This window comes from Piliocolobus tephrosceles, chromosome 2, assembly GCF_002776525.5.
Source record: "Piliocolobus tephrosceles isolate RC106 chromosome 2, ASM277652v3, whole genome shotgun sequence".
Taxonomy (NCBI): domain Eukaryota; kingdom Metazoa; phylum Chordata; class Mammalia; order Primates; family Cercopithecidae; genus Piliocolobus; species Piliocolobus tephrosceles.
Window position 1 is genome coordinate 152,229,493 of NC_045435.1, and position 25,657 is coordinate 152,255,149.

Sequence of the window (25,657 nt, forward strand, 5' to 3'; positions counted from 1 at the left end):
GATGTCCAATAGTTGAAATGTGTAACTAAACCATAGTATAATCGCACAATGAAATACTGTATAACAATGAAAACGAACCAACTACAGTTACATGCAACATTGATAAGTCTCACATAATGCTACACAAAAAAGCCAGATATGAAATAATACATACTATACGATTCCATTTATATTAAGTTTTTTAAAAACTCAAAACTAAACTGTAGGCTGGGTATGGTGGCTCACATCTGTAATCCGGGAGGCTGAGACAGGCAGATCACTTGAGGCCAGGAGTTTGAGACCAGCCTGGCCAACATAGTGAAACCCCATCTCTACTAAAAATATAAAAAATTAGCTGGGTGTGGTGGCACACACCTGTAATCCCAGTTACTCTGGAGGCTGAGGCAGGTGAATTACTTGAACCTGGGAGGTGGAGGTTGCAGTAAGCCAAGTTTGCACCACTGCACTCCAGCCTGGGTGACTGAGTAAGACTCTGTCTCAAAAAAAACTATAGTGTTTATGACTCCAAGTTGAAAGCAAGGAAATTACTACCCCATAAGCCAGGATAGTAGTTACCATTGTGGAAAAAGAAAGGTATGATGATTGGGTAGAGGATATATGGAGACTTCTGGTATGCTGGTAGTGTTCTCTTTCTTAACCTGTATGGTGGTTACACAAATGTATGTTTTGTGATAAACTATTAAAGTTCCATATGGTATAATTGAAGCCTGGCATCACACTGTTCTCACTTCTCTCCTGCTCCATCCTCAAGACTGAGTCTTGTACCAACTGAGGTACCAAATGTTTCCTCCTTGGTTTGCTGTGTTGACACTTTGTGGTAACTTATGACTAAAGTCAGTTGTCTTCTGCTTAAAAAAAGAGAATATTTACAAAGGAAATATTTGTTTTGATTCAGTAGTTTTTAAAGTTCATCTGTTTAGTTTGTCTACTGTTTTTCTTCAAGAGACTATGACTCCAAGAGAAAAGTTAAATTGACAACCAAGTGTCATTCGTTCAACACCTGTCTTCTGAGCATCTGCCCTGTGGTGGATCCATGAAGCTATACACATTTAGATTTCTTAGCATCAAAAAGCTTCCTTACATAACTACAAATTAAATTTTTTTATTTTTTCTTGACACTGATATAACTACAAATTAACAGTAAATCTCTGCTTACCATCCTGAAAGAAGATTCACTGATCTGTGGTGTTTTTCTTATTCTAGCCCAGTTTCTTCTGTGAATTCAGATGGATACGGATAAGTTGTGAGATCTTGGGGAAGTCATTCTTCTCTGGGCCTGTTTCCTCTTCTGTTGTCTAGTCTAATGTCTTCCACCCTAGGTTTCTATGGCTATTCTTTTTCTACTTAATAGAAACTTGCAAATCATGCTGGTTACAGCAATTTATTATAAGCTACGTAACGTAAAATATGTCTAAAGTTGAAGTACTTTAGGCTTATTTCCTTATCTTTGGTGAAATATGTCTCAGGATGCTTAATTTTTAAATTTTATCTTCAATTCTAGGCTATACCCCAGCTTTGGCCTGTGCTCCCAATAAGGATGTGGCTGATTGCCTGGCTCTCATTTTGGCCACCATGATGCCTGTCTCATCAAGTAGTCCTTTATCATCCTTGACATTCAATGCCATTAACCGTTATACCAACACCTCAAAAACAGTCAGCTTTGAAGCTTTGCCCATCATGAGGAATGAACCTAGCTCCTATTGCAGTTTCAATAACATTGGCGGGGAACAGGAGTACTTATACACTGACGTGGATGAGCTCAACGACTCTGATTCTGAGACCTACTGAGAGGCTGAGGAGGAGGGAGTTCTCACAGTAAAGCTTCAAACTGTGCTTTTTCAGGAAAAAGGCACTTTGATATTCACGTAGAAATTCAACCTAAGAGGAAAGATCGCACAGTGAGCCAATGTTAAGAGATGTGATGACATTAGGAGGAAGAGTTTTAAAGGCAAGTTTTACAAAAGGAACTTCTAGAATCTTGAAATAGACTTGACTGAGGAAAACACGTTGATGTCAGAGTTCTTTGTGGAATTGTTTAATTTGGTTTTGCAGTGCCAGGAATAATTGGGGACACTGTGCACTCTAACCTGCTTACATAAGCAACACTATCGTAACAGAAGAAATAAAGACACTAGATTTAAATTTTATCAATAAAATTACAACTAAATTTAAAGGCAATAAAAGTTTGGTACAGTAGGCATTATGTGCACAGCAAATTGCAAAAGGACCAAATAACTGAAAGGTTTTTTTAATAAAATGCCATTTTGTGGAAACTGGAGTAGATGAAATGAAACATTACCTAAACCAAACTGCAATATTTCTGGAAATGAAACTGAGATTTGGTTTTAAATGTTGAGTTTTTTTTTTTTTTCTTTTTAAGAAAATATCTGAAAGCCTTCCAATGCTGTATTAAACCATGAGAGAAAGCAGATGTATTTTTACATTTTTTTCTTTTACATAAATATTTCAAATTTCCAATTTTTATACTATTAGAATTAAAAACCAGCTGACTGGGTGCAATACGGGTGAAAATACTTGTGACATAGACATTGAGGTATTGGGGTCAGGCTGTTGCCCTGTTTTGAATGGTTTGGGTTTAAAATAGTACTATTTTTGTTTAAAAATGTAAAGAATTTCCTAGAAAAAAAAATTAGTGAAATCAAAAAGTAGATTATTTCACCCTATTGCAGCTAAGTGGTTCTGGGGCATGGAGTCTTCAACCTCTCTACTTTGAATGGCACACCTTAGTCACTTAGGTTACTTTTGTGTCCCCACCATGGGTTGGGGGATTTTTTATGTTTATTCTGATCTATGAGTTTTGAAAAAGTGAATAATCAAAAGGAAAATAATTCCTTGTTGTTCATAAATTAAACATCACTAAGTCCCTTGGAAGGCATTTCTGTATTGGGCAAGATTTAAAATACTAAAGCCTTAGGTCCTATTCATATTTAAAGTAGCATGTTTGTAACCTGTTACTATTTGGAGAGAGAAGCAGTTGCCTGCCAAATTGAAGACTACCTTTCAAATAGCAAGAGAGGGAGAGAAGGCTGATATTTCAGCTTTAAATAAATATTTGTGTGGTTCTGCTTTTACTGTAACTGTCACTTTCCCAGTGAAAATGATTTCATAAACATTAAGGGTCTTACAGGTATGGGTAAAGTTCTATAAATTGCAACAAAATGATACCCAATTTCATTTTATCCTTTTTGTATTGTGAAACTGGAAACTTTATGACATTGTAAATTATCAGCTGGTTTTTCTGAATATAAAGTGTGAAAACACAGAACAGTATTTTGATCTATTTGATAATTTTGTGGGTTTTTTGAAGAATTAATGAGCATGTACATAGAAATAGTGACTGCTTGAATACTGTATTTACTTGCACTCTTTCAGTACATCAAGATTCCTGTATATTTTAGAGTATAATAAAACACAGATGTGAGTTGTATTTAATGAATAATGTATTTGTATCTGTGCATATTATCTACAAATCTATAAAGTTTCTAGGGCATTGACTACTAGATTTTAAGCATTTTTTCTAAAATATTTACAGAAATTATAAATCTAATCCCCCATCTTTTCTTTATAATATAAAGAAGTCATAATGAACCCTTCCTAATTATTAGTAATAGGAAGGTGAATATGCATTTTAATGGCAGTGGACTACATTTTCTATTGTACCTTTTGAAAAAAAAAAGAAAAAAGAAAATTCAAGCAGATTCTAAAAGTATACATATGTGTGCTTTCTCTTTCCTTTTAGGAATTCTCTTCTGAATTCCCTGAGGGAATTTTCTAGAATCTCAGAATTGAAAGAGACCTGAGGTTCATCCACTCTCTAACCTCTTAACAAATGCAGGAGTCCCTTCTACAAGGGTGATCTTTCCACCTTGAACACTTCCAAGTGACTCTACCTCACCAAGCAGTCCATTCAGTTGTTGAGCAGCTCTAACTGTTAGAAAGGTCTTCCTTAGATGGAGTTGAAGCCTCCCTCCCGGTAACTTCTGTCTTTGGGCCCGGGTCTGTCCTCCAAGAGAACCCTGAGAATGTTGGAAGGATGAATCTCGCACATTCTGCCATGTCTTCTCTTTTACAGGCTGTTTGACTTCTCTGCTGAAGTGATTTCCAGAAGGACTCATTTGACACACTATTAGATTTACCACATCTAATGAAATCCAAGGTGTGGCTATAAAGTGACAAGCTGTTTTTAATTTATCACATATACCAGAACTTCTATCATGCATCACTTATATGTAAATGATGCTGTTACCAAAACCATTAAGGTAGTTCTTGCGAATGCCACCCCACTAAGAAAACTATTTCATTACTTTTGTAATCCATTTGTGAGAGTCTGCCCTCCAGCTTAACCACTTCCTTTGGTCTGCACCCAATGAAGGGAAACCCCAAAGTACTGTCTCAAATTTTATTTGAACTACACCAGTATTGTTGGAATAAGTACATGAACTACTTGAATGAATGAACACAGTGCCGTAGAGATTTCCTTTATGGTTACACCTTGTATATCTAAAGCATTCAGGCCCTGTTCTGTAGTGTTTCTTATCCTCACACAGAGTAGAAAAGCCTGTTTACTTTATTTAACTTATGCATAAAAGATGACACCTGAAATATCTGATGTGTATTATAATACCAGCTTCTGCTCTAGAACTACTTTGGGTGAAATGGTGGTAATAGCAAATGACCTCCTTTAACAAGACACTCGTCTCAAACAGTGCCATTTAGTTCAGGAGATCTTGAAGTGTAGCTGTAAATTTTGGGGTTAATTTGGCTTATATTGGACCTTTTAAAAGAAATAAAGTTTTTTAATGCAATAAATCAAGTGTCTGTCTCTTTTACATGCAAACTTATTTTCCCTTAAACTGTCTAGCATTGAATTGACAAGTTTTTTTTTTCCTTTTTTAATAAAAAAAAATGACTTTTTAGCAAAGCTGATTTAGACTTTACATGAACCTATCTATATGGGATTTTCAAATATATTTATTCAACAAATATTGCTTGCCTGCTGTATACTTGGCAGTAGGAATGGGCAGAAAACCAAGAAATTGTGATCTTGTCCTTTAGGCGCTTACAATTAATTTCATTGTGGAAAGGTATAAGTAGAAAGTAATAAAAGTGTAATTGAGGTAGAGATGAATTGATAAAAGGTACAGAGTAAGATCACATTGGGAGGGAAGATCAGAACAGGCATCATATAAGACTGGGTCCGGACATTAAGAATCAGATTTGAACAGATGGAGAAGGGGGCAAATGATACCCTGTGTGAAAAGAACAAAATCAGCAGTTCTTTAAATAGTTGGTGGAGTTGGTGGAGGGGCGCTTTGGGATAGAGTAGATATTGGCACTTAGCAATCCTGAGCATAGAAAGATGATGAAAATATACAAAAGAGCTAACTGGAAACATGTACAAGATTAGATAATAGAAGTGAGAACAAATGGATATAAATAGGTGATGAGAGGAACAGGTGAAGAGGGCTTTAATAACCTTTCTCAAAATGGTCTTTATGCAGGTAATAATAGAAAACGCCTATGCAGCATTTATCATGTACCGGGCAAGATTGTAAGTACTTGAAATAAATTATGTCTTAATCCACACAACTGTTCCATGTGGTAGGTACTATTTATAGCACCATTTAACAGATGAGGAAAGAGGGAGATGAAGTAGTGTTGGCCCAAGGTCACCTGGCTGGTAATTTGTGAAGCCTAGATTCAAATCCAGGCAGTCATGTCCATAGTCAGTGCTCTTAACCCCCTAATGACTGCTGACATGCAATCTGGTCTTTGTTGAAATTGTTGATTTTTAAGTTGAGACACACACTGAACACTTAATTATGTAAGTTCTCCTCAGTTTTATTCTCCTAGATTGCTATTTTTAGAAGAAACACGTAAATCTGACTGCAACAGGTGTTTATTGAACACCTGCTATGTGCCAGGAACTGTGCTAGAGCTCTTGGCATACAGCAGTAAAGGGGGAGGTAACATAGTTTGACCTCAGGAGTGGATCCTAAAAGAATGATGTCTACTTAATGTTTCAGATGCTGTTGCCACCTAACCACCCCAAATCTCAGTTGCTTAAAATAATCATTCTTACTCATGCCTCTGCAGATTGGCTGACATTAGCTTGTGTGGGTGAGTGCTTCAAGCTGGGTCTCTGGCTGGGCTTTACTATCTGCTATGAGTTGTGTTTCCACTTGCTCCATCTATGTTCATCCTTGGGCCTGGGCTAAAATACAAAAGTTATACAGAAGTTTCCACACTGGACCGGGCGTGGTGGCTCAAGCCTGTAATCCCAGCACTTTGGGAGGCCGAGACGGGCGGATCACGAGGTCAGGAGTTCGAGACCATCCTGGCTAACACGGTGAAACCCTGTCTCTACTAAAAAATACAAAAAGCTAGCCGGGCGAGGTGGTGGGCGCCTCTAGTCCCAGCTACTCGGGAGGCTGAGGCAGGAGAATGGTGTAAACCCGGGAGGCGGAGCTTGCAGTGAGCTGAGATCCGGCCACTGAACTCCAGCCCGGGTGACAGAGCGAGACTCCGTCTCAAAAAAAAAAGTTTCCACACTGATGGTGGAAGCATAAGAAGGCAAGCCCAACCACACAAGTATGGTTTGTGCCTTCTGCGTGCGTCACATCTGCCAACACTCCACTGGCCATACCAAATCACGTGGCCAACCCCTACCTCAGTGGGATGGGGCAGTATTCTCTGCCATTTTGGGGAGGATAGTTTGGGTTCCATTTCCACAGTCAGGCCAAAATGATGTCAACTGATTTGTTGCTGCTTTCAGCTTTTCCATGGGTATGCTTGGTAGCTTTTCCTTTATTCCTGTTCCTTCCCTTTTTGTGGTACCCTTAGAGTGTGGGTAGTCCAGATATAAAACTGGGCAACAAACATGTATTTTGAGTTGGAAAGTTCTTGCTTGGCAGTGCTGCTGATTGGTTGGTTGTTGGATCTGCTCTTTTCCAAAGGTAGAAAACCGACCTCTTCCCTACCTCAGTCTCCAGAAGAATGTAGCACCAGTCCCCTCTCTGGTGTGTTACTGTGTTCATCCCTTTCAAAGCACAACCTAATCTGAAACAAGATAGGAAAGTTTGGCTAGTGACTACATTTAAGACGAAAAATGCTGATATCTAGTGCTCTCCATTCTAGATCAGTTCTCCATCTCTCCGTCTCCAGCACTTAAAAAATGTCTCCATCTCTCTGCCTCATTCCTCTTCTTGTGTTACTTCTCATTTCCTTGTGGTTGTCTCATTCCCCTTTCCCCTATGACTCTTACCTGTCTACTATCTTAATTAGAATTGAAATACAGGTTGAAATATTTCCATAATTTGAAACTAATTTTTTAAAACATTTTAGGATCAAGGGAACATGTGCAGGTTTGTTATATAAGTAAACTGCATGCCGCAGGGGGTTAGTGTACAGATTATTTCATCACCCAGGTAATAGGTAGTTTTTTGAACATCTTACTCTTGCCACCTTTCACCCTCAAGTAGGCCCTAGTGTCTGTTCCCCTCTTCATGTCCATGTGTTTTCATTGAAAAAAATAGTAATTTAATCTTATATTTCTTTCTCTTTACCCTTCTTTAAGGAAAATTAAATTTTCATCTTTTTTTTAATCCCTTCATGGAAGCCAACATAAATTTTCATCTTTAAAGCCCAAATGGTCGAAAAGCTTTTGATAAATGATGTCAGTGAAAATGGCAAGAGTAATGAGCTCTGAAAATTAGCTTCTTCATAAGAGCCATGATAAAACTGGCAAAATTTCTCAGAATCGACTGTTACAGAAGTCTGACAATTAAAGGCTGTCAGCAGCCTCAAGAGCATTTAATTCAAGAAAAACTACTAAATCTATCTAAGGACAACAGCCTTGGTCATGTTTTAACTTGGATTCGTCGCCTTTTTCACTGTCCAGCTGTAGAAGCCCTGAAAACTAACAGTCCACATTCCTGTTGCAGCCTAGCAGCCACCAGAAGGAACCAAACAAAGCTAGAGCTCTTTCAAAACCTCATTCTCAATTATTTGACCAATGCACTTAACAGCAGAGTATCAAAGTATGTGAGGCAAAAACCGGTAGAACTTCAATGAGAAATAGATGAATCCACTATCATAGTTGGAGATTTCAACACCCCCTCTATCACTAATGGACAGAACTAGCAGGCAGAAAATCAACAAGGACATCGTTGTACTTAACACCATCAACCAGCTGGATCTCGTGAACAGTGAGACCAGCCTGGCCAACATGGCAAAACCCCCTCTCTACTAAAAATACAAAACAGCCAGGCATGGTGGCGGGTACCTGTAATCCCAGCTACTTGGGAGGCTGAAGCAGGAGAATCACCTGAACCTGGGAGGCGGAGGTTTCAGTGAACTGAGATCGCACCATTGCACTCTAGCCTGGGCAACAAGAGTGATACTCTGTCTCAAAAAAAAAAGTTCTAAAATCAATCATGTATGTGTTCACTTGAGGAAACTAGAGAAAGAAAAGCAAATCCAAAGCAAGCAGAAGACAAGAGTAGAAATCAATGAAATTGAAGGAGTATTTCAGTAGAGAAACTCAACAAAACCAAAAGTAGTTTGTTTGTTTGTTTGTTTTAAGATTAATAACATCAGTAAAACTCTAGCCAAGCTAAGGGGGGAATAAAGGACACAACTAATATCAGAAATGAGAAGAGACTTCAATACAGAGCCCATAGACATTTAAAGGATAATAAAGGAATATCATGAACAACTTCATGCCAACAAATTTGATAACCTAGATGGACCTTAAAAGACAATTTGCCAAAACGTACACAAGAAGAAATAGACCTATACCTGAATGGACCTACATCTATTAGAGAAACTGAATCAATAATAACCTTCCAAAACGGAAAGCACCAGACCCACATGGATTCACTGGTGAATTCTACTGAACACGCAGGGTGAAATTAAACCATTTCTCTACAGTGTTTTCCAGAGATAGAAGCAGAAAGAATATATCCTAACTCAGTCAAGGAGGCCAGCATTACTTCAATTTCAAAACCAAAGATTATAAGAAGACTGTAGGCCAGGTGCAGTGGCTCACGCCTGTAATTGCAGCACTTCGGGAAGCCAAGGCGGGCGGATCACCTGAGGTCAGGAGTTCGAGACCAGCCTGACCAACATGGAGAAACCCTGTTTTTACTACTAATAAAAATTAGCTGGGCGTGGTGGTGCATGCCTGTAATCCAGCTACTTGGGAGGCTGAGGCATGAGAATCACTTGAACCTGAGAGGTGGAGGTTTCAGTGAGCCAAGATCACGCCATTGCACTCTAGCCTGGACAACAAGAGTGAAACTCTGTCTCAAAAAAAAAAAAACTATAAGCCGATATTTCTCATGAATGTAGATGCAGTAATTCTCAGCAAATCAAAATACTAGCAAGATACAACACAATCATGAAAATAATTCTCAGTAAACTAGGAAAACATGGGAACTTCCTCAACTGGATAAAGAACATCTATTTAAAAAAAAAAAAACTCCAGCCTGGGCAATATGATGAAACCCTGTCTCTACAAAAAATACAAAAATTAGCCAGGCATGGTGGCGCACAACTGTAGTTCCAGCTGCTCAGGTGGGTGAGGTGGAAGGATTGCTTGAGCACAAGCAGTCAAGCTGCAATGAGCCATGATCATGACACTGCACTCTAAGATCAGGAGCAAAACATGGATGGCCCCCTTCACCACTGCTTTTCAACATCATACTGGAAGTTTTAGCTAATGCAATAAGACAAGAAAAGGAAATAAAAAGTATGCAGGTTAGAAGGGAAGAAGTAAAACGTTTTCACAAATGACACGACCATTTGTGTAGAAAATCAGAATGAATTTTAAAAGCTGGAACTAGTAAGTAATTATACCAGTATTGCAAGATACAAGGTTCATATACAAAAATCAATTACTTTCTCACATGCCAGCAGTGACCAGAGAATTTGACATTTAAAACACAATACTGTTTACATTTGTACCCAACATACAAAGTACGTAGGTATAAAACTTGTAAAAATGTATAAGGTCTATATGAAGAAAACTCCAAAACTATTGGAAGAAATCAAAGAAAAAATAAATGCAGAGATAGTCCATTCATGAATAAAAATACTCTTATTATTAAGATGTCAGTTCTTGCCAACTTTACAGATTCAGTGCAATCTCAGTTAAAATCCCAGCAAGTTATTCTGTAGGTATCAACAAACTGATTTTAAAGTTTAAATGAGGAGGCAAAAGCCAAGAATAGCCAACATGATATTGAAGGAGACAAATAAAATTGGAAGACTTACACTACACAATGTACACTACCCATACTATAAAACTACAGTAATCAAGACAGTGTGGTATTGGTCAAAGAATGGACAGATCAGTGGAACAGATAGAGAACCCAGAAATAGACCCACATGAATATAGTTAACTGATCTTTGACAAAGGAGCAAAGGCAATGTGACGGAGTGAAGACAGTATTTTCAACAAATGGTGCTGGAATAACTAAGACAACTACAAGCAAAAAGTGAAACTAGACACAGATCTTACATCCTTCCCACGAATTAACAAAATGGATCACAGACCTAAATGTAAAATGCAAAACTATAAAACTCTTAGGAGAAAATCTACCTGACCTTGGGTTTGGCAATGACTTTTTAGATATAACACCAAAGGCACCACCCATGAAAAAAAAAAATGATAAGCTAGACTTCATTACAATTTTAAAATTTCTGCTCTGTGAGACACTCACAGAATGAAAAGGCAAACCATAGACTGGGAGGAAAAAATTGTAAAAGATGGATAAAGAAATATTATCCAAAATATACAAAGAACCTTTAAAACTCGCAAATAAGAACACAACCAACTTTTAAAATTGGACCAAAAACCTTAACAGGCATCTCACCAAAGAAGACACAGATGGCAAATAAGCATATGAAAAAATGTTCCACATATCATCAGGGAAACAAAATGAGATACCACAACACACTAATTAGAATGGTGGAAATTCAGAACACTGACAACACAAATGCTAGTGTGGATGTGGAGGAGCTCTTCTTTTTCTTTTTCTTTCTTTTTTTTTATTTGAGACAGAATCTAGCTGTGTTGCCCAGCCTGAAGTGCAGTGGCATGATCTCAACCCACTGCAGTCTCCACCTCCCGGGTTTAAGCGATTCTCCCGCCTCAGCCTCCTGAGTAGCTGGGATTACAGGTGTGTGCCACCACGCCTGGCTAATTTTTGTATTTTCAGTAGAGACAGAGTTTCACCATGTTGGCCAGGCTGGTCTCAAACTCCTGACCTCAAGTGATCCGTCCCCCTCAGCCTCCCAAAGTGCTGGGATTACAGACATGACCCACCATGCCCACTTGGAGGAACTCATTCATTACTGGTGGGAATGCAAAATGGCTCAGCCACTTTGGAAAACATTTTGGTAGTTTCTTACAAAACTAAACACACTTAAACCATATGATCCAGCAATCCTACTCCTGGGAATTTAATATGGCATGCTGGAAAAGGCAAAACTATGGGGACAGTGAAAAGATCAGTGGTTGCCAGGGGATATGAGGGAGGAAAGGAATAGGCAAAGAACAGAGGATTTTTAGAAGAGCAAAGTTACTCTGTATGATACTTTAAACAAAACCACCTGTAAACTTACCACTAAGAGATTGTAAACACAGAAGTTGGTTTTATATTTTCCAAATCTATAACTATGAATATGTCATTTTTAAATGGAGTCATATGTCCAGTTTGTAACTTTTTTACTTGCTGTAAATTTCTGTGTCAACACATTGTATATAAATATAAACACAATAAATATGATCCTTGGTGGCTTCTTAGTGTTCAATTGTAAGATATTGAATATGCAGGCTATTATGTTTTAATATGGATTCAAATGAAATGAAAAGCAGAGGGTTCCGAAACAAGGCTAGACCTGTGTCTGGAGTCGAATCCGACGTGGAAAAGGTGAGTTTTCCTGAGTTGTAATTCCCTTCATGAGTAGCAATGGATGCAGACAAAACCACATGAACAGCAGCTAAGGTAAAGCACCTTTCCTTATGGCTGGGACAGTATTGCCACGAGTGGGAGGCAAGAAGGAGGGAGTACATGGGCTCTTGGAGCCAGTTGGTCCCAGCAGGAATTCTGGCTCTGCCACTTCCTGGCTGGGGGACCCTGGGCACTCTCCTGATTTCTCCCCACCACAGTTTTCTTGTCTGTGAAATGAGGACAATAGTACATCCCTCATGGGGTTATGGTGGGAATTAAATGAAAAACTATATGGGAAGTGCCTGACACCTAAGCGTCCAGTAAGTGTTAGCTTTTCTTATTCTTGCTTACATTTTCCACTGGGTTTATGCGAAGAATTAAATGAAATAATAAACAGTCTAGAATCTGAACACTGTCATTTTTTGGCTGTGTGACCTTTGGGCAAATAATTTAACCTCCCTAAGCCTCAGATGTCCTATCCATGAAATGATAGGACAGTCATCAGTAGGATGACCTATCATAGGGTAATAGGAAAGTCATCCTACTGATCTCACAGGACTGTTGGAGAATGAAGGGAAGACTGCATATAAAGGACCTGGCACACTGCCTAGTATGTGGGACACACTCCTGAAAGCCATCTTAGAAAAGAGGGATTTGCTGCTGTGACATTGGGTTCCCTAATCTACATGGTCATCTTAGAGTGAATAGAAGTAAAGTCGTTAATGATAAGGAAATGAATAAAAAATTGAAATATCAACTCTGTTAGTCTGTGTCCTCCAAAAAGCAGATATCAAGACAGTTTTAAACATGCAAGAATTTTACTAGAGAAAGTGCCTGTGTAAAAGGAAATAGAGATGATGGAGCCAGGGTTGGCTGGGAAGCTGTCAAACTACAATGCAAGTCTAACCCCAGTGAAGGAGATCAAGATCAAAGGTTGAGTGGGAACATCCTACCTGCCATGTGTGTCTAATGAACATTTGGCAAAGCACTTGGGAGTCTTTGAACCAAAGTGAGCCACTGACCTAGAGTGCCCCCCTTCCCAGGCATGGGTCTGCCTTATTATCCCCCCAACCACTCAGTCATGGATGAGAAGTCATGTGTGAAAGCATGACCTTCATTACAAGCACAGCAATGGATTTCAAACTACACCAGGAACCCTAGGTCATTATGCTTCCTAGAGTAGAAGGTGTGTGAGATAACACCAATTTTGAGTTAGGATTCTTGGGCCCATAGAGCCCTGGAGATGCTCAACCTTTGTAAACTTGATTCAAGCATTTACTGAGAATGTACTAGGTTCTGGGAGCCTTATTCAGCACCAGCCCCAGCCATCATGGACTTTACAACCTGATGGGGAACTGGACATGGGGACAGATACATATAGGCCCCCATGATCAGTGGGAGGCAGCAGGGCTGTGTGGTCAAATTTGTGGACTTTTGAGGCAGACAGGACAACCTGTGTGATTTTTGGCAAGTTACATAACCTATTGAGTCTTCATCAACTCTGTCAAATGTGGATGGGAAGACTCCGTGGTTCTGGTATAAATTAAATAAGTTGATTCCCAAAAGTATTCTGCAGAAAGGGAGTAACATAGGAAGTACTCAATAAGCTATTCTAGAGGAATGCATTGAATACAGATTGGAGAGCAGTTCATTTTCCCAGAAGAGTCAGGGCAAACTAAAGGGATAAGGTAGCATTGAAGGTGTGCCTTTCCTGGGAGGACTGAGCTCATTTCCTCAAAGTGTCAAGCAGCCTTGCTATTGGGCAGAGCAGCTTCCTCTCTGTATTGTTAGGGGATCTGGGATTAAAGGGGTTTGACTCACTCTGAATATCTGGTTTAAAAAAAAGTCTGAAGTTTGGGCAAGATAAAAGTGGGCTACATGTACAAAGGCTATACCCAAGTGCCTGGCAAGATTGCCTTGGTACTAATTTCCATGGCACCCAAACATTCCATTGTTCCTGTGGTGCAGCATGGTGTCACTCAATTAACAGGTGCTGGAAAGTGATACCCTCTCACTAACCAGGTAATAGCCCTCAGGGGGCTGAAACACATGTTCCATGCAGAAGAGGGCTTTGTTAGCTGTGCCATCTGTAAAGTGTCCATAGGACACTGTGGACAGGAGCACCAGTGTAACTTGTATTCTCTCTCTGAAATTCCCTCCATTTTCATTTTCTTTATCTTTTTTTTTTTTTTTTAGATGGAGTCTCACTCTGTCACCTCAAGCTGGAGTGCAGTGGCACAATCTTGGCTCAATGCAACCTCCACCTCCCCAGTTCAAGCGATTCTCCTGCCTCAGCCTCTCGAGGAGCTGGGATTACAGGTGCGCACCACCACGCCCAGCTAACTTTTGTATTTTTAGTGCAGACAGGTTTTCACCATGTTGGCCAGGGTGGTCTCCAACTCATGACCTCAGGTGATCCGCCCACCTCAGCCTCCCAAAGTGCTGGGATTACAGGCATGAGCCACCACGCCTGGCCCCCTCCAACTGTTTTGTCAACCTGTTGATCTTGAGTTTCTGGTACTCGTGTGTGTGTGTTGCTTGAAGACTTTTATATTGTTTGCAAGACTCATGCCTAGAGAAACTGACAAAGATTCCTGTGGAAGGTGCCCTTGAACAGTCCATCACTCACCCATAGGCACAATCTTCTGAACCCACAGCAAAAAAGCAGCTGGAACCATCCCCAACCAAGAAGGGTACTTACCTGGAACATGGAAAGGCTACTTACTTGCACAGTGCTTGTAATGTGCCTTATCATTGCTGTAATAATCACATGACGTTATGATAATAAATAACCTAATTAGCTCATTAATTTCCCATGCGCAAACTGCCTATGTTCAAAACCTAGCTCACATACAGTTCTAGGGGGGATTGGGCCGCTTGATCAGCTTCGCTGTGTCTCAGTTTCGTCATCTGTAAAATAGGGTTAATAAAGATATCTATCTTACAGAGTTATTGGAAAGATTAAAGGAGCTACTATGCCTGCTAAGCACTCAATAAATAAAAACTGACATCAGTACAGCAGCCTACTTTGAGGTAGATTTTAAATAGTCAAAAAGTCTTTCACACCCCTCCCACTGATGAGTGGGCTCTGTGTTTCCTCTCCTTGAATCTAGGAGGGTTCTGTAGCAACTTTACTGATAGAATATGGCAGAAGTGCCACTGTGCCTGTTTCTGGCCACAGCTTTAAGAAATTGGCAGCTTCCTCTTCCTGTCTCTTATAATACCCTCTCTGGGAAACCTGAGATGGCTCCTTAGAAGTCTGACTATCATCAGATCAGTATGCTGAAAGACCACATGGAGAGGCCCAGAGGAGCCTTCCAGCTGCCCTGTCAATGTGCCAGGGGTCTGAGTGGAGAAACTACCCTGGAAGTGGGTTCTCCATCCCCCACCCCTCCAGCCAGAAAGAGGCGGGCTGCATAATTGAGTCCTTCCCAAATTCATGAGCAAAATAAAATGGATGTTCAAGCCATTAAGTTTCATAGTTGAAACTTAAACTAAGTGGAACTTAGTGAAACTTAAGCTAGTGGAACTTAATGAAATGAAGTGAAACTTATGTACTTAGCAATAGATAATCACAACACTGACTAAGAAAATCTAAACACATTAAACAAATAAATGAGTTGGGAGGGAGTGGATAGCCTCCAACCTGGAGGGAGAGGATCCATATTACAAATTGAGTCTTTGTTTTTGTCTTATAAAATATTCTATGTTGGATATACAAATGCACTAGGAATAAAGTAAAGTGCTGCAAAGTAAAACCAGCACTCAGGCAAAAGTTTTCTCAGCAAGGCAATTTACTTCTGCAGAAGGGTGCCACTCAAGTCAATCAAGATTGCAAGAGCACAAAGAACAAGGACACCAGCGGTTTCTATATCCTTAATACAATCCCTACCTCTGTGTCCCTCCCCCATGGGCTGGGGTCGGACCAAACAATCTGAGCTGACCCGACTGACTGCTTGCGTATGTTTCTAAATATGGAAGGGATGGGGACGTGAGGTACAGTGGCGAAGCGTGTGAGACATGCTGTTTGGGGGGAACAATGGGTGCAGGTAACCAAGGGAACAGATGTGAGGTATTGATTAGAACTGACAGGAAGGGGGTAGGCTCTTTTACAATAACTAGGGGCAAGGAGGAACAGGAAAGTTGAGATTTGGAAACAAAGGACAAGGAAGTTAGCAGGCTAAATTTTTAAAGAGAAACTCAGAGAAATTCATTGTATCTGACATCTATAATAATAACAAAGTAGGCTGGGTGCAGTGGCTCATGCCTGTAATCCCAGCACTTTGGGAGGCCAAGGCGGGCAGATCACTTGAGGTCAGGAGTTTGAGACCAGCCTGACCAACAAGGTGAAACCTTGTCTCTACTAAAAATACAAAAATTAGCCAGGCATGGTAGCGGGAGCCTGTAATCCCAGCTACATGGGAGGCTAAGGCAAGAGAATTGCTTGAAACCAGGAGGCAGAGGTTGCAGTGAGCCAAAATTGTGCCACTGCATTCCAGCCTGGGCAACAGAGTGAGACTCTGTCTCAAAAACAAAACAAAGTCAAAACAACAAAGAATTCTCTGTCATACATGAATACAGTTTAGTTTCTTATTTACTATTAGAAAAAGCATAATTTACAATTAGAAAATAATGAGAGTCTCCAAGGACATTTGAGCTGAAATCATCTAATGTAGCCTCCTTTTTTACAGAGAGGACCTCAGGCCTTGAGAGGCACAGGTGCATGGCTGAGGTCACACAACAATTTAAAAACAAGCCAGGACTGGTCTCTGGGCTCCCAAGCCAGCACATCAAAATCTGTGTTTATTTTTTCACTTCTTATTTTTTATGTAAATTTGTAGGAATAAATCTGTTTTGTGACATATGTCCATTTTACTATTTAATATACACTGCACCAAAGAAAGATCTGAAACAATTTTCAGGGCCAGTGGAACACAAGGGCCACATTTTGTGGTATTAATTGCAAAACAATGAAATTCTTCACCCTTTTCAGATTCATTTATAAATGCCAAAATACTGGCTTTTATTATAAGAATCTTTATATTCCATCAGCCTAATAATTTTCCTTACATACGTCAAACTCCCAGCATGATTAAACCCCCAGTATGCAGCAATTTAGATGAAAAGCACATTATAATTCAGAGGACACAGCCTTCTTTGTTCTTCTAATAGTTACTAAACAATTTGGATTGCAACCATTCTTTGAAGATGTGCATGTTTACTGAAAACAAAGCTTTTCTGTTGTGCATGAATGTAGGGGTTTTTCCTCCTGTGGCTTTGACGTGTCTGACAGTCTTTTAAAAACTGATACAGGTCAGGCACAGTGGCTCACACCTGTAATCCCAACACTTTGGGAGGCCGAGGTAGGCAGATGACCTGAGGTCGGGAGTTTGAGACCAGCGTGACCAACATGGAGAAACCCCGTCTCTACTAAAAATACAAAATTAGCCAGGTGTGCATGCCTGTAATCCCAGTTACTCAGGAGGCTGAGGCAGGAGAATCGCTTGAACCCGGGAGATGGAGGTTGTGGCGAGCCAAGATCATGCCATTTACTCACCCTCACCCTGACAGTGGCCATGTGACTCAGTGCTGGCCAATCAGAATATCACAGCCCTGGCCGGGTATGGTGGCTCATGCCTGTAATCCCAGCACTTTGGGAGGCCAAGGCGGGCAGATCACGATGTTAGGAGATCGAGACCATCCTGGCTAACACGGTGAAACCCTGTCTCTATAAAAATACAAAAAATTCGCCGGGCGTGTTGGCACGTGCCTGTAATCCCAGCTACTGGGGAGGCTAAGGCAGGAGAATTGCTTGAACCAGGGAGGTGGAGGTTGCAATGAGCAGAGATCGTGCCACTGCACTCTAGCCTGGGCGTCAGAGTGAGACTCCATCTCAAAACAAACAAACAAACAAAAAGAGTATCACAGCCCTCTGGCCAATCATTGAGTCAGGATGGGCATGTGCCCTAAGCAAGAGCCCAGCTTGTTCAGCTCTGAGACTTTTATTAGGGACTTATTCTCTGGAGTTGCTGAGAGACAGTCTAGAACTGTCATGGCCATAGCTGCAACTACATGGAGAGTCTGTCTGTGGGCGAAAATGATAAAGAAGACTGCAGAGTAGAGTGTGATACTGTGTCCAGAGACACCATTTGAGCCCCTGGATTCAGCAATGCCTGAAGAGAATTTATTCTTAGACTCCCCAGTTATGAGTTAGTCAATTCTCTTTTTTTTTTTCTGCTCAAAGAAAAAGAAAAAGATGAAGAGGAGAAGGAGAAGGAAAATGAGAAGAAAAGTTATCTATGAAAAAATTATATATGCATGATGCCTAGAGTTCAGATATTGGGAATTTCATTTTTAATGGTGCAGCTATTATTTAGATTTTGTTTTACTTCAGTACTAAACACAAAAATCAAAAAAACTTTCCAAAGGGAAATAATGTTTTGTTGTTTTTGCAAAGACAAAAGATGAATAGGGCACTGGCTCTGGTCTTAGAGGGTGGGTCTCCGTGGAGTCCCTATAAAGAAGATGCAAATCTAAGACTCAGCACATATTTGCATGTGGGCAATTCATTAATATCTCTCTGTTAATTTTCCCCATCTGCAAAATAGCTGTAGCAAACCTTCTTTAGGGCTCATGGAGGTTTAGGGAGACCATTTATGTGCATCCAGCACAGAGCCATCACTCACTACTAGGTGGCTACTCGGCATGGCTCACATTCCAGCAGAGAGAACTCAGATAAATAGTTCAATGAGAAAGGGCTCTGGGAACTGTGAATGGGAAACACCAGTTCAATAAGGGGAGAGTCACAAGCTGTGATGAGAGAGTAGACCTTGAAGGATGGATTCGTGTTCATCAGAAGACGTCATTTCAAGCAGACAACAGTACAGAGGCCAGATTGTGCTCAGCACACTGGAGGAGCTTAAAGAAGTAGCTATGGCTGGACTAGAGACCCAGGTTCCAGTAAGGGACATCATGTGAGCTCAGAGGTCAGGCGGAGCTGAGGCTGTGCAGAATGTGAACTTCGGCCTGAGGAACAGGAACTGTTGGGAGGTGAGAAACAGGAGAGCTGTGATTTGGATTGAGCAGAGTGGTAGCCCATCTCCAGATGGTACCCAATGAGATTCACCTCTGGGCATCTAACACCCTCTGTCTCTTTCCACAGGGAGCAGGGCTGACCTGTGTAACTCAATAAGATGGTGCCACATATTGCAGTGTGACTTCTGAGACTAGATCATAGAAGATATCATGGCTCCACCTGTGCTCTCTTGGATCACTTGCTTTAGGGGTAGCCAGGGGCCACATCATGAGGACACTCAGCTATCCCTATGGAAAGGCCCATGTGGTGAGGAACTGAGACCTTCTGCTAGCAGCCAGCACCAACTTGCCAGAATGGGCCATTTTGCAAGTGATCCTCTGTATGTGTTTCCTAGGTCTGCCATATCGAAGTACCCTGAACTGGGTGGCTTCCAACAACAGAAACATATTGTCTCATAGTTGTGGAAGCTGGAAATCCAAAATCAAGGTGTTGGCAGAGCCATGCTTCTTCTGAAACCTGCAGGGGTTGGTTGTGTGTGGGGGGTCGTTTCTTGCCTCTTGTAACTTCTGGTGTTTTTTAGCAAGCAATTTCTGGTGTGCCTTGTCTGGTAGAGGCATCCCTGTGATCTCTGCTCCTGTTGTCACGTGCGTGTCTTCTCCTCTTCTGAAAAGGACATGTCATATTGGATTAAGAGCCCACCTACTCTAGTGTGACCTCATCTTAACTTACATCTTCATCACATCTGCAAAGACCCTATTTCCAAATAAGGCCACATTTTGAGCTACTAGGGGTTAGGCTCACAACGTATCTTTTTAGGGGAAGACGCTATTCAACTAATAATATTCTCCAAATCCAGTGAGGCCTTCAACCAGCTGCAGCCTTGGCTGACATCTTGACTGTAGCCTCATGAGAGACCCGCTTTCCTGCCCCACAGAACTGGGTGAATTAACAATTTCATGCTTGTTTTAAGCCATTAAGTTTTGGGGCAATTTGTTCTGTGGGAATAGGTAACTAACATTCAAAGGGGGTTCGGGAATGAAAGACTGAAGCCAGCACACCAGGACCTTTCTCTGGCCTGAGAAGCAACATGGCCCCCCAAGCAGTCCTACTCACAGATCTTCAGGCCACATCAGCTCTTGTCTCAAATCTAGGCCTTTGTGCACAATACATTTCATACTTTTATGCCTTTCTATTTTGTCCTATATAAACCCACTTTGTTGAGAAATTGTTCTTTGAGTGGTCATTTCACTTGAGCAGTTCTGGGTTTCACTGAGAATCGGAGCGGTTAACTCACCGCCGGTCCTCTCTGAGCAGATCTGCTGTGCTGGGACTCCTTCCGGGCTACCAGCCAGTGCTCTGATTGGCTGGTCTTGGACTGGGTGCCTCCTCCTGGTTCAATATGCCATGGCTGGGGGGTGGGGGCACAGGTACCAAGCAGGACCACCTGTGGGGAAAACTGGCCTAGGTGGGTTTCCCTCAGCAGGGGCTCTGAACAGGCCTGTGTCTTGGGAGCGGACGTGGTAGGCTCTGGGACTTGGCAGTCTGTGAGGAGGCCTGGTTTTTTCCTCTCTAAGAACAGGGCTTTTAAATCCAGTGTGAATACAGCTCACTGTGCCTCTCACTTCCCGTGTGAGAAAAACCACAGAAAAGCACAGCTGCACCTACATGAGAAACCACGCAAACCAAGCTACTTCCCCCAAGACTGGTTTAGCCAAAAATTGTTGTGGTCAAGATTGCCATTTGCTTCCTGAATTTCAGGATCACAATCGATGAAAGCGTATCACAACCATTAGTCATAGGTGTATTTTTCCCTGAAAATGATTTATTTTCCCATCCTCTACTTTGTTCTGTCAGCTGGCAGCCACTTCTTTGAATTGTAAAAATTACTTTGTTCTACCACCATTATTTGCTTTTCCCCTCATTCTACTTCACGAGCAATTCATTCTAAATTGTCGGTAGAAAATAACTCAGGGAAAGTTCGTGGTACTCTGCCCAGAAGGGCGGAATTAGGATCTTGCAGGTGCTTATTAGATGTTTACTGGGTGAAGTAGTTCTGCCAAGTCTGTATTTAGAACTGGCCTCTCTTTCTCAGGCTTATTTGAATCACCTTGGCATAAAGCAATGATATGCATTTTTAGGTAATTTCTGTCTCCCTGGGGTTTGAGGCAGAGAAGCAGAGTGGGCAGTGGACAGCCACATCTGGGGCCACTTCTGGCCTGCCAGCTCACGCCTGGTGGGAGCTGCACTGGGCGGGAAAGCAAACTCTGCCATTTGATGGGAGAGGTCCTGCTCCCCTTCCAGAGGGACTTCCTAGGGCGTGGGGAACCGGGGGCTTGCTCAGGAATTTCAAGTCCTTCCTGCTTATTCCCTGAAGACTTGACTCATCCCAGACCTTTTCGAGGGATCAGTGAGTCAGCAGGGGCTGGTGCTGGCTCTGCTTTTTCCCACATGGTTTATTCAACATGCATTCTACGAATAAAAAACTGAGGCCCGAGGTCTCCCAGTGAGGGGTAGATGGTGAGGCCATGCATGGAAACCCCATCAGTCTGACCGTAGAATCCATGTTGTTAATTATCCTGCCTAAAAGCCAGAAAAGGATCTGAAGGCCTACGCCGTGGGGGGAATAGGGAGATCATTTCATTTTTTTTCTTGCTTTATAAAATTGTGTGATGTTTAAGCACATACTGTTTAAAAAACTAAAAAGGGGTTCAAACTAAATGGCCACATTTAAGAGGCAAATCACTGAAGACTAATTATCCATTCTGCACTTAAAAAATGATCTGAAACAGCTACTAGGCATGAAGTCAAAATCCTTTTTAAAATGGCTCTGAAATGTTGGACACAAATTACACAGAAATCAGTGGCCTAAAAATGTCTTCACCATATTGAATCTGGTAATTTTGCATCTGCAATTCCTGACATGGGAAGCTCTGTGCCTGCTGGGTGACTGAATAAATGCATGACTCAAGTGGGCCACCCTCCATGCCCTTCATGGCAGTCCTTGCAACTTATCTGTATGGGGTGCCAAGCATCGCTGCTAAGCAAGGAGATCCTCTATAGGGCTCCGGATCAAATGATACCAGCATCAAGCCATCCTGCACAGTCCCAAAGCTACTGTGATTTATTAAGGTCCCTGGAATCCCCGGATGAGCTGTGTTGTACAGGAAGAATTCTATTACTCATCCCTTCCCATGGCTGCCCCTGTCTCAACATTTTCCAGTCCCCACCCGCCCTTCACCCCGAAGCACTGCACTCTCTCCAGTTATTCCAGGTCCTGCCTACACATTCCATTTACTGACAGAAAATTCCATTACTGGCAGATGTGAGGAACACTTCTATTTTTAAAAGCCGCTTTAAGGTCTACATTTCTGACGCTGCCGGTGGCGCTAGCACTGCCATTTCATCTGGATAGAGTTCCGGTTGGCCAGAATGGGAAAGCTCCCCACAGGGGCCATTTCTAATCGAGCTTTTGCTTTGAGAGCTTGTTTCTTACCTCAGAAAATGTTTACGGCTTATGAAATATTTACATGTCCTGGGTAAGTCACTTGATCAACAAGATTTAAAAAAAAAAAAAAAAAAAAAAACCCAAGCCACTACTTTGTGGATGTGTTAAATAGAAACTGTCATTTATTTTTGTTTTAGTTTGAGACCAATTGCATACTGAGATTTGTTAGAGGAAGATGTGGCTTGAAAAAGATAAATGTGAATAGAAAATACCAGCTAATGTCTTGATGATTGAGGTTTAAGAGGAAGACACTGAGGGAATCTGCCTCTCCTACTTGTTCCACAGTTCCCAGGGGAGAATCTGGTGCCACAGAAGTGGGCTCCTGCCCTTAAGGCAGAAAGGTGGTCCCAGGGCTTGTAGCCTGTGGAAGTGCAAGGCTGTCACCCTGATGGCCAGAGTCCGCCCCACAGACCACATACTTTTCCTAGTCCCTCTCATACAAGCGCCCATAGAGAGCTGCCGTCACCAGCCCGGAGGACAGCCCACTCTTCCGCAGGAAATAGTGGTCCTTCTCCCAGCCAAGCTGGTCAGGGACTTCGGGGGTCATCCCTGAGGTCAGAAACAAAGGAAAGATATAGGATGTACTGAAGTTGCCCCACAGGTGAAACTCAAATATCCCTGTGGCCTCTGTGATCTCCTGTCCACAGGTGTCGAAGCCAAGACCCCCGCACCTGACCAAGGCACACACTTGGATGTAGTAAGTGCCATGTACTGTGTGAAGCCCATCAAAGACGCCCAGGGCATACAGCTCTTCGGATAAAGTGGGCCTCTCGTAAAGTAAATAACAGCAGAGGCCATTTGAACAGACGTGGAGATAGCCTTCCTTTCCCCAGACAGGGACCAGGGTGAAATTGTCATACATCATCTCAGAGTGAAATGTGGGAGGAGCATTCATGTTCCACTTGGTGGCTTCATCACAATGGACTTCCTGAGCATCCTTCTCACAGTACGGATCGCCTGACAAAATTTTGACAAACTTACTATGGGATGGGTCCGTTTCGCCTGTTGCGTTCTCTGCACTAATGAGACCCACTGGATTTTTGGCCACCCGGGCAATTATAAGGTGACCTTCGGGATTCTCCATGTCATGGTACCAAAAGGACTCCAGAGGGGTGTGTATGCCACTCCCTGTCATCCCCAGAACTGGGTGGTGGACATTAGCTGCCAGAACGTTGATGCCAAAGGCAACAGCAAAAGCTTTCTGAATCTCAATTGCTGCCAAGAGCGGGAGCTGGTTCATCCAGGCAGTCGGGTACACAACATGCTTCACCTTGTAGTCTCTGAGAAGTCTGATGGCAGGGTCAAAGAACAATATATCAAAGCACGTGAAGATGCCAAACCTGCCAGCAAAGGGGGTATCAAAGGTGATGTGATCCACGTTAAGAGGAACATCAAACGCTGCCTCAAAGTAGAGGTTGTGTTTACGGTAGCGGTCAACAAGGGTTCCCTTATTGCTGAATACGACATTTGTGTTGAACTGGTATCTCCCATCATTTGGGCACCCTGGGTCACTGCTGTGACAAGGCTGCTTTGTCCCAAGATTGGCCACCAAGAACATATCTCCCTCGATGGCCATACAACTCAGGCGCTGGAGCACCTAGAGGAAAAAAAGGTATCAATACATGAGCTTTTAAAATCCTTCCTTTTGCTTCTTTTATTTTTTTTTCAAGAGACAGGGTCTTGTTATATTGCCCAGGCTGGACTCAAACTCTTGGCCTCAAGCAATCCTCTCGTCTCAGCTTCCGAAGAAGCTGGGACTACAGGTGTGCACCATTGTACTTGGCTCTCACAATTTTTAAATATAAAAGTACTTATATTGTATCCATAATAAACAGCTATCATATATCAATAAGAAAAAAGCAACCACTACTGAAAATGTGCAAAGGATATAGACAGGTGATTCACAGAAGAACAAAGAAAAATGGCCCGCGAACATCTCAAAAGATGCTCAGTCTCATTAGTGAGAGAGAAATGTGAACTAAAACAATGAGATAGCTATCATTTCTCATCTGCATAAGACTGGCAACAATTCAAAAGATTATTCTTTTTCTTTCTTTCTTTTTCTTTTTTTTGAGGCAGGGTCTGGCTCTGTTGCCCAGGCTGGAGTGCAGTGGCACAATCTTGTCTCACTGCAACCTCTGCCTCCCAGGCTCAAGCCATCCTCCCACCTCAGCCCCCCGAGTGGCTGGGACTACAGGCATGCATCACCGCATCCAGCTAATTTTTGTATTTTTTGTAGAGACAAGGTTTCGCCATGTTGGCCAGGCTGGTCTCGAACTCATAAGCTCAAGCTATCCGCCAGCCTCAGCCTCCCAAAATGCTGGGATTACAGATGTGAACCACCGTGCCCAGGCTCAAAAGATTATGCTATCTTGCATTGACCAAAGGATGAAAAAAGAGGCACTCATACTGTATTACTGGGGCTGTAAAGTGAAATCAAAGTTTTTTAAGGGGGAAATTTGGTACTCTTTCATATCATTTAAAAATGTATATATCCTTTGAGGGATTTTTTTTTTTTTTTTTTTTTTTTGAGGTGGAGTTTTGCTCCTGTTGCCCAGGCTGGAGTACAGAGGTGCGATCTTGGCTCACCGCAACCCCTGCCTCCTGGGTTCAAGTGATTCTCCTGCCTCAGCCTCCCGAGTAGCAGGGATTACAGGCATGCAACACTACCCCTGGCTAATTTTGTATTTTTAGTAGAGACAGGGTTTCTCTATGTTGGTCAGGCTGTTCTCAAACTCCCAACCTCAGGTGATCTGCCTGCCTCAGCCTCCCAAAGTGCTGGAATTACAGGCGTGAGTCACCGCACCTGGGCTGAGGGATTTCATTTCTAAAAATTTTATTTTACAGAAAGACTTGAACATGTTTACAAAAATGTAATAGCAAAAATTTTAAAATGAATAAGCGGCCAGGCGCGGTGGCTCAAGCCTGTAATCCCAGCACTTTGGGAGGCCGAGACGGGCGGATCACAAGGTCAGGAGATCAAGACCATCCTGGCTAACCCAGTGAAACCCCATCTCTACTTAAAAATACAAAAAACTAGCTGGGCGATGTGGCGGGCGCCTGTAGTCCCAACTACTCGGGAGGCTGAGGCAGGAGAAAGGCGTAAACCCAGGAGGAGGAGCTTGCAGTGAGCTGAGA

The 25,657-nt window shown here is 42.0% G+C and overlaps 2 protein-coding genes across 16 annotated transcripts in view; one reads left to right on the plus strand and one right to left on the minus strand.

Moving 5' to 3' along the window:
• Window positions 1-4,830, plus strand: part of ANKRD28 (ankyrin repeat domain 28) — a 198,453-nt gene extending 193,623 nt beyond the window's left edge. For 5 of the 10 annotated variants that reach the window (XM_023207368.2, XM_023207373.1, XM_023207366.2 and 2 more), the window contains one exon: window positions 1,502-4,830. In XM_023207368.2, coding sequence (XP_023063136.1) covers window positions 1,502-1,788 — 287 coding nt within the window. In that variant the 3' untranslated portion in view covers window positions 1,789-4,830. The remainder of the gene's footprint in view (window positions 1-1,501) is intronic. The other 5 variants (XM_023207370.1, XM_023207367.2, XM_023207371.2 and 2 more) reach the window with 3 other exon arrangements.
• BTD (biotinidase) overlaps window positions 1-25,657 on the minus strand; it is a 102,358-nt gene that overhangs the window by 40,253 nt on the left and 36,448 nt on the right. For 5 of the 6 annotated variants that reach the window (XM_023207376.2, XM_023207377.2, XM_023207379.1 and 2 more), the window contains one exon: window positions 22,616-24,116. The exons of the other annotated variant lie outside the window; for it this stretch is intronic. In XM_023207376.2, coding sequence (XP_023063144.1) covers window positions 22,944-24,116 — 1,173 coding nt within the window. In that variant the 3' untranslated portion in view covers window positions 22,616-22,943. Of the gene's footprint in view, window positions 1-22,615; window positions 24,117-25,657 lie in introns of those variants that run through there. 6 annotated transcript variants of the gene reach the window in all.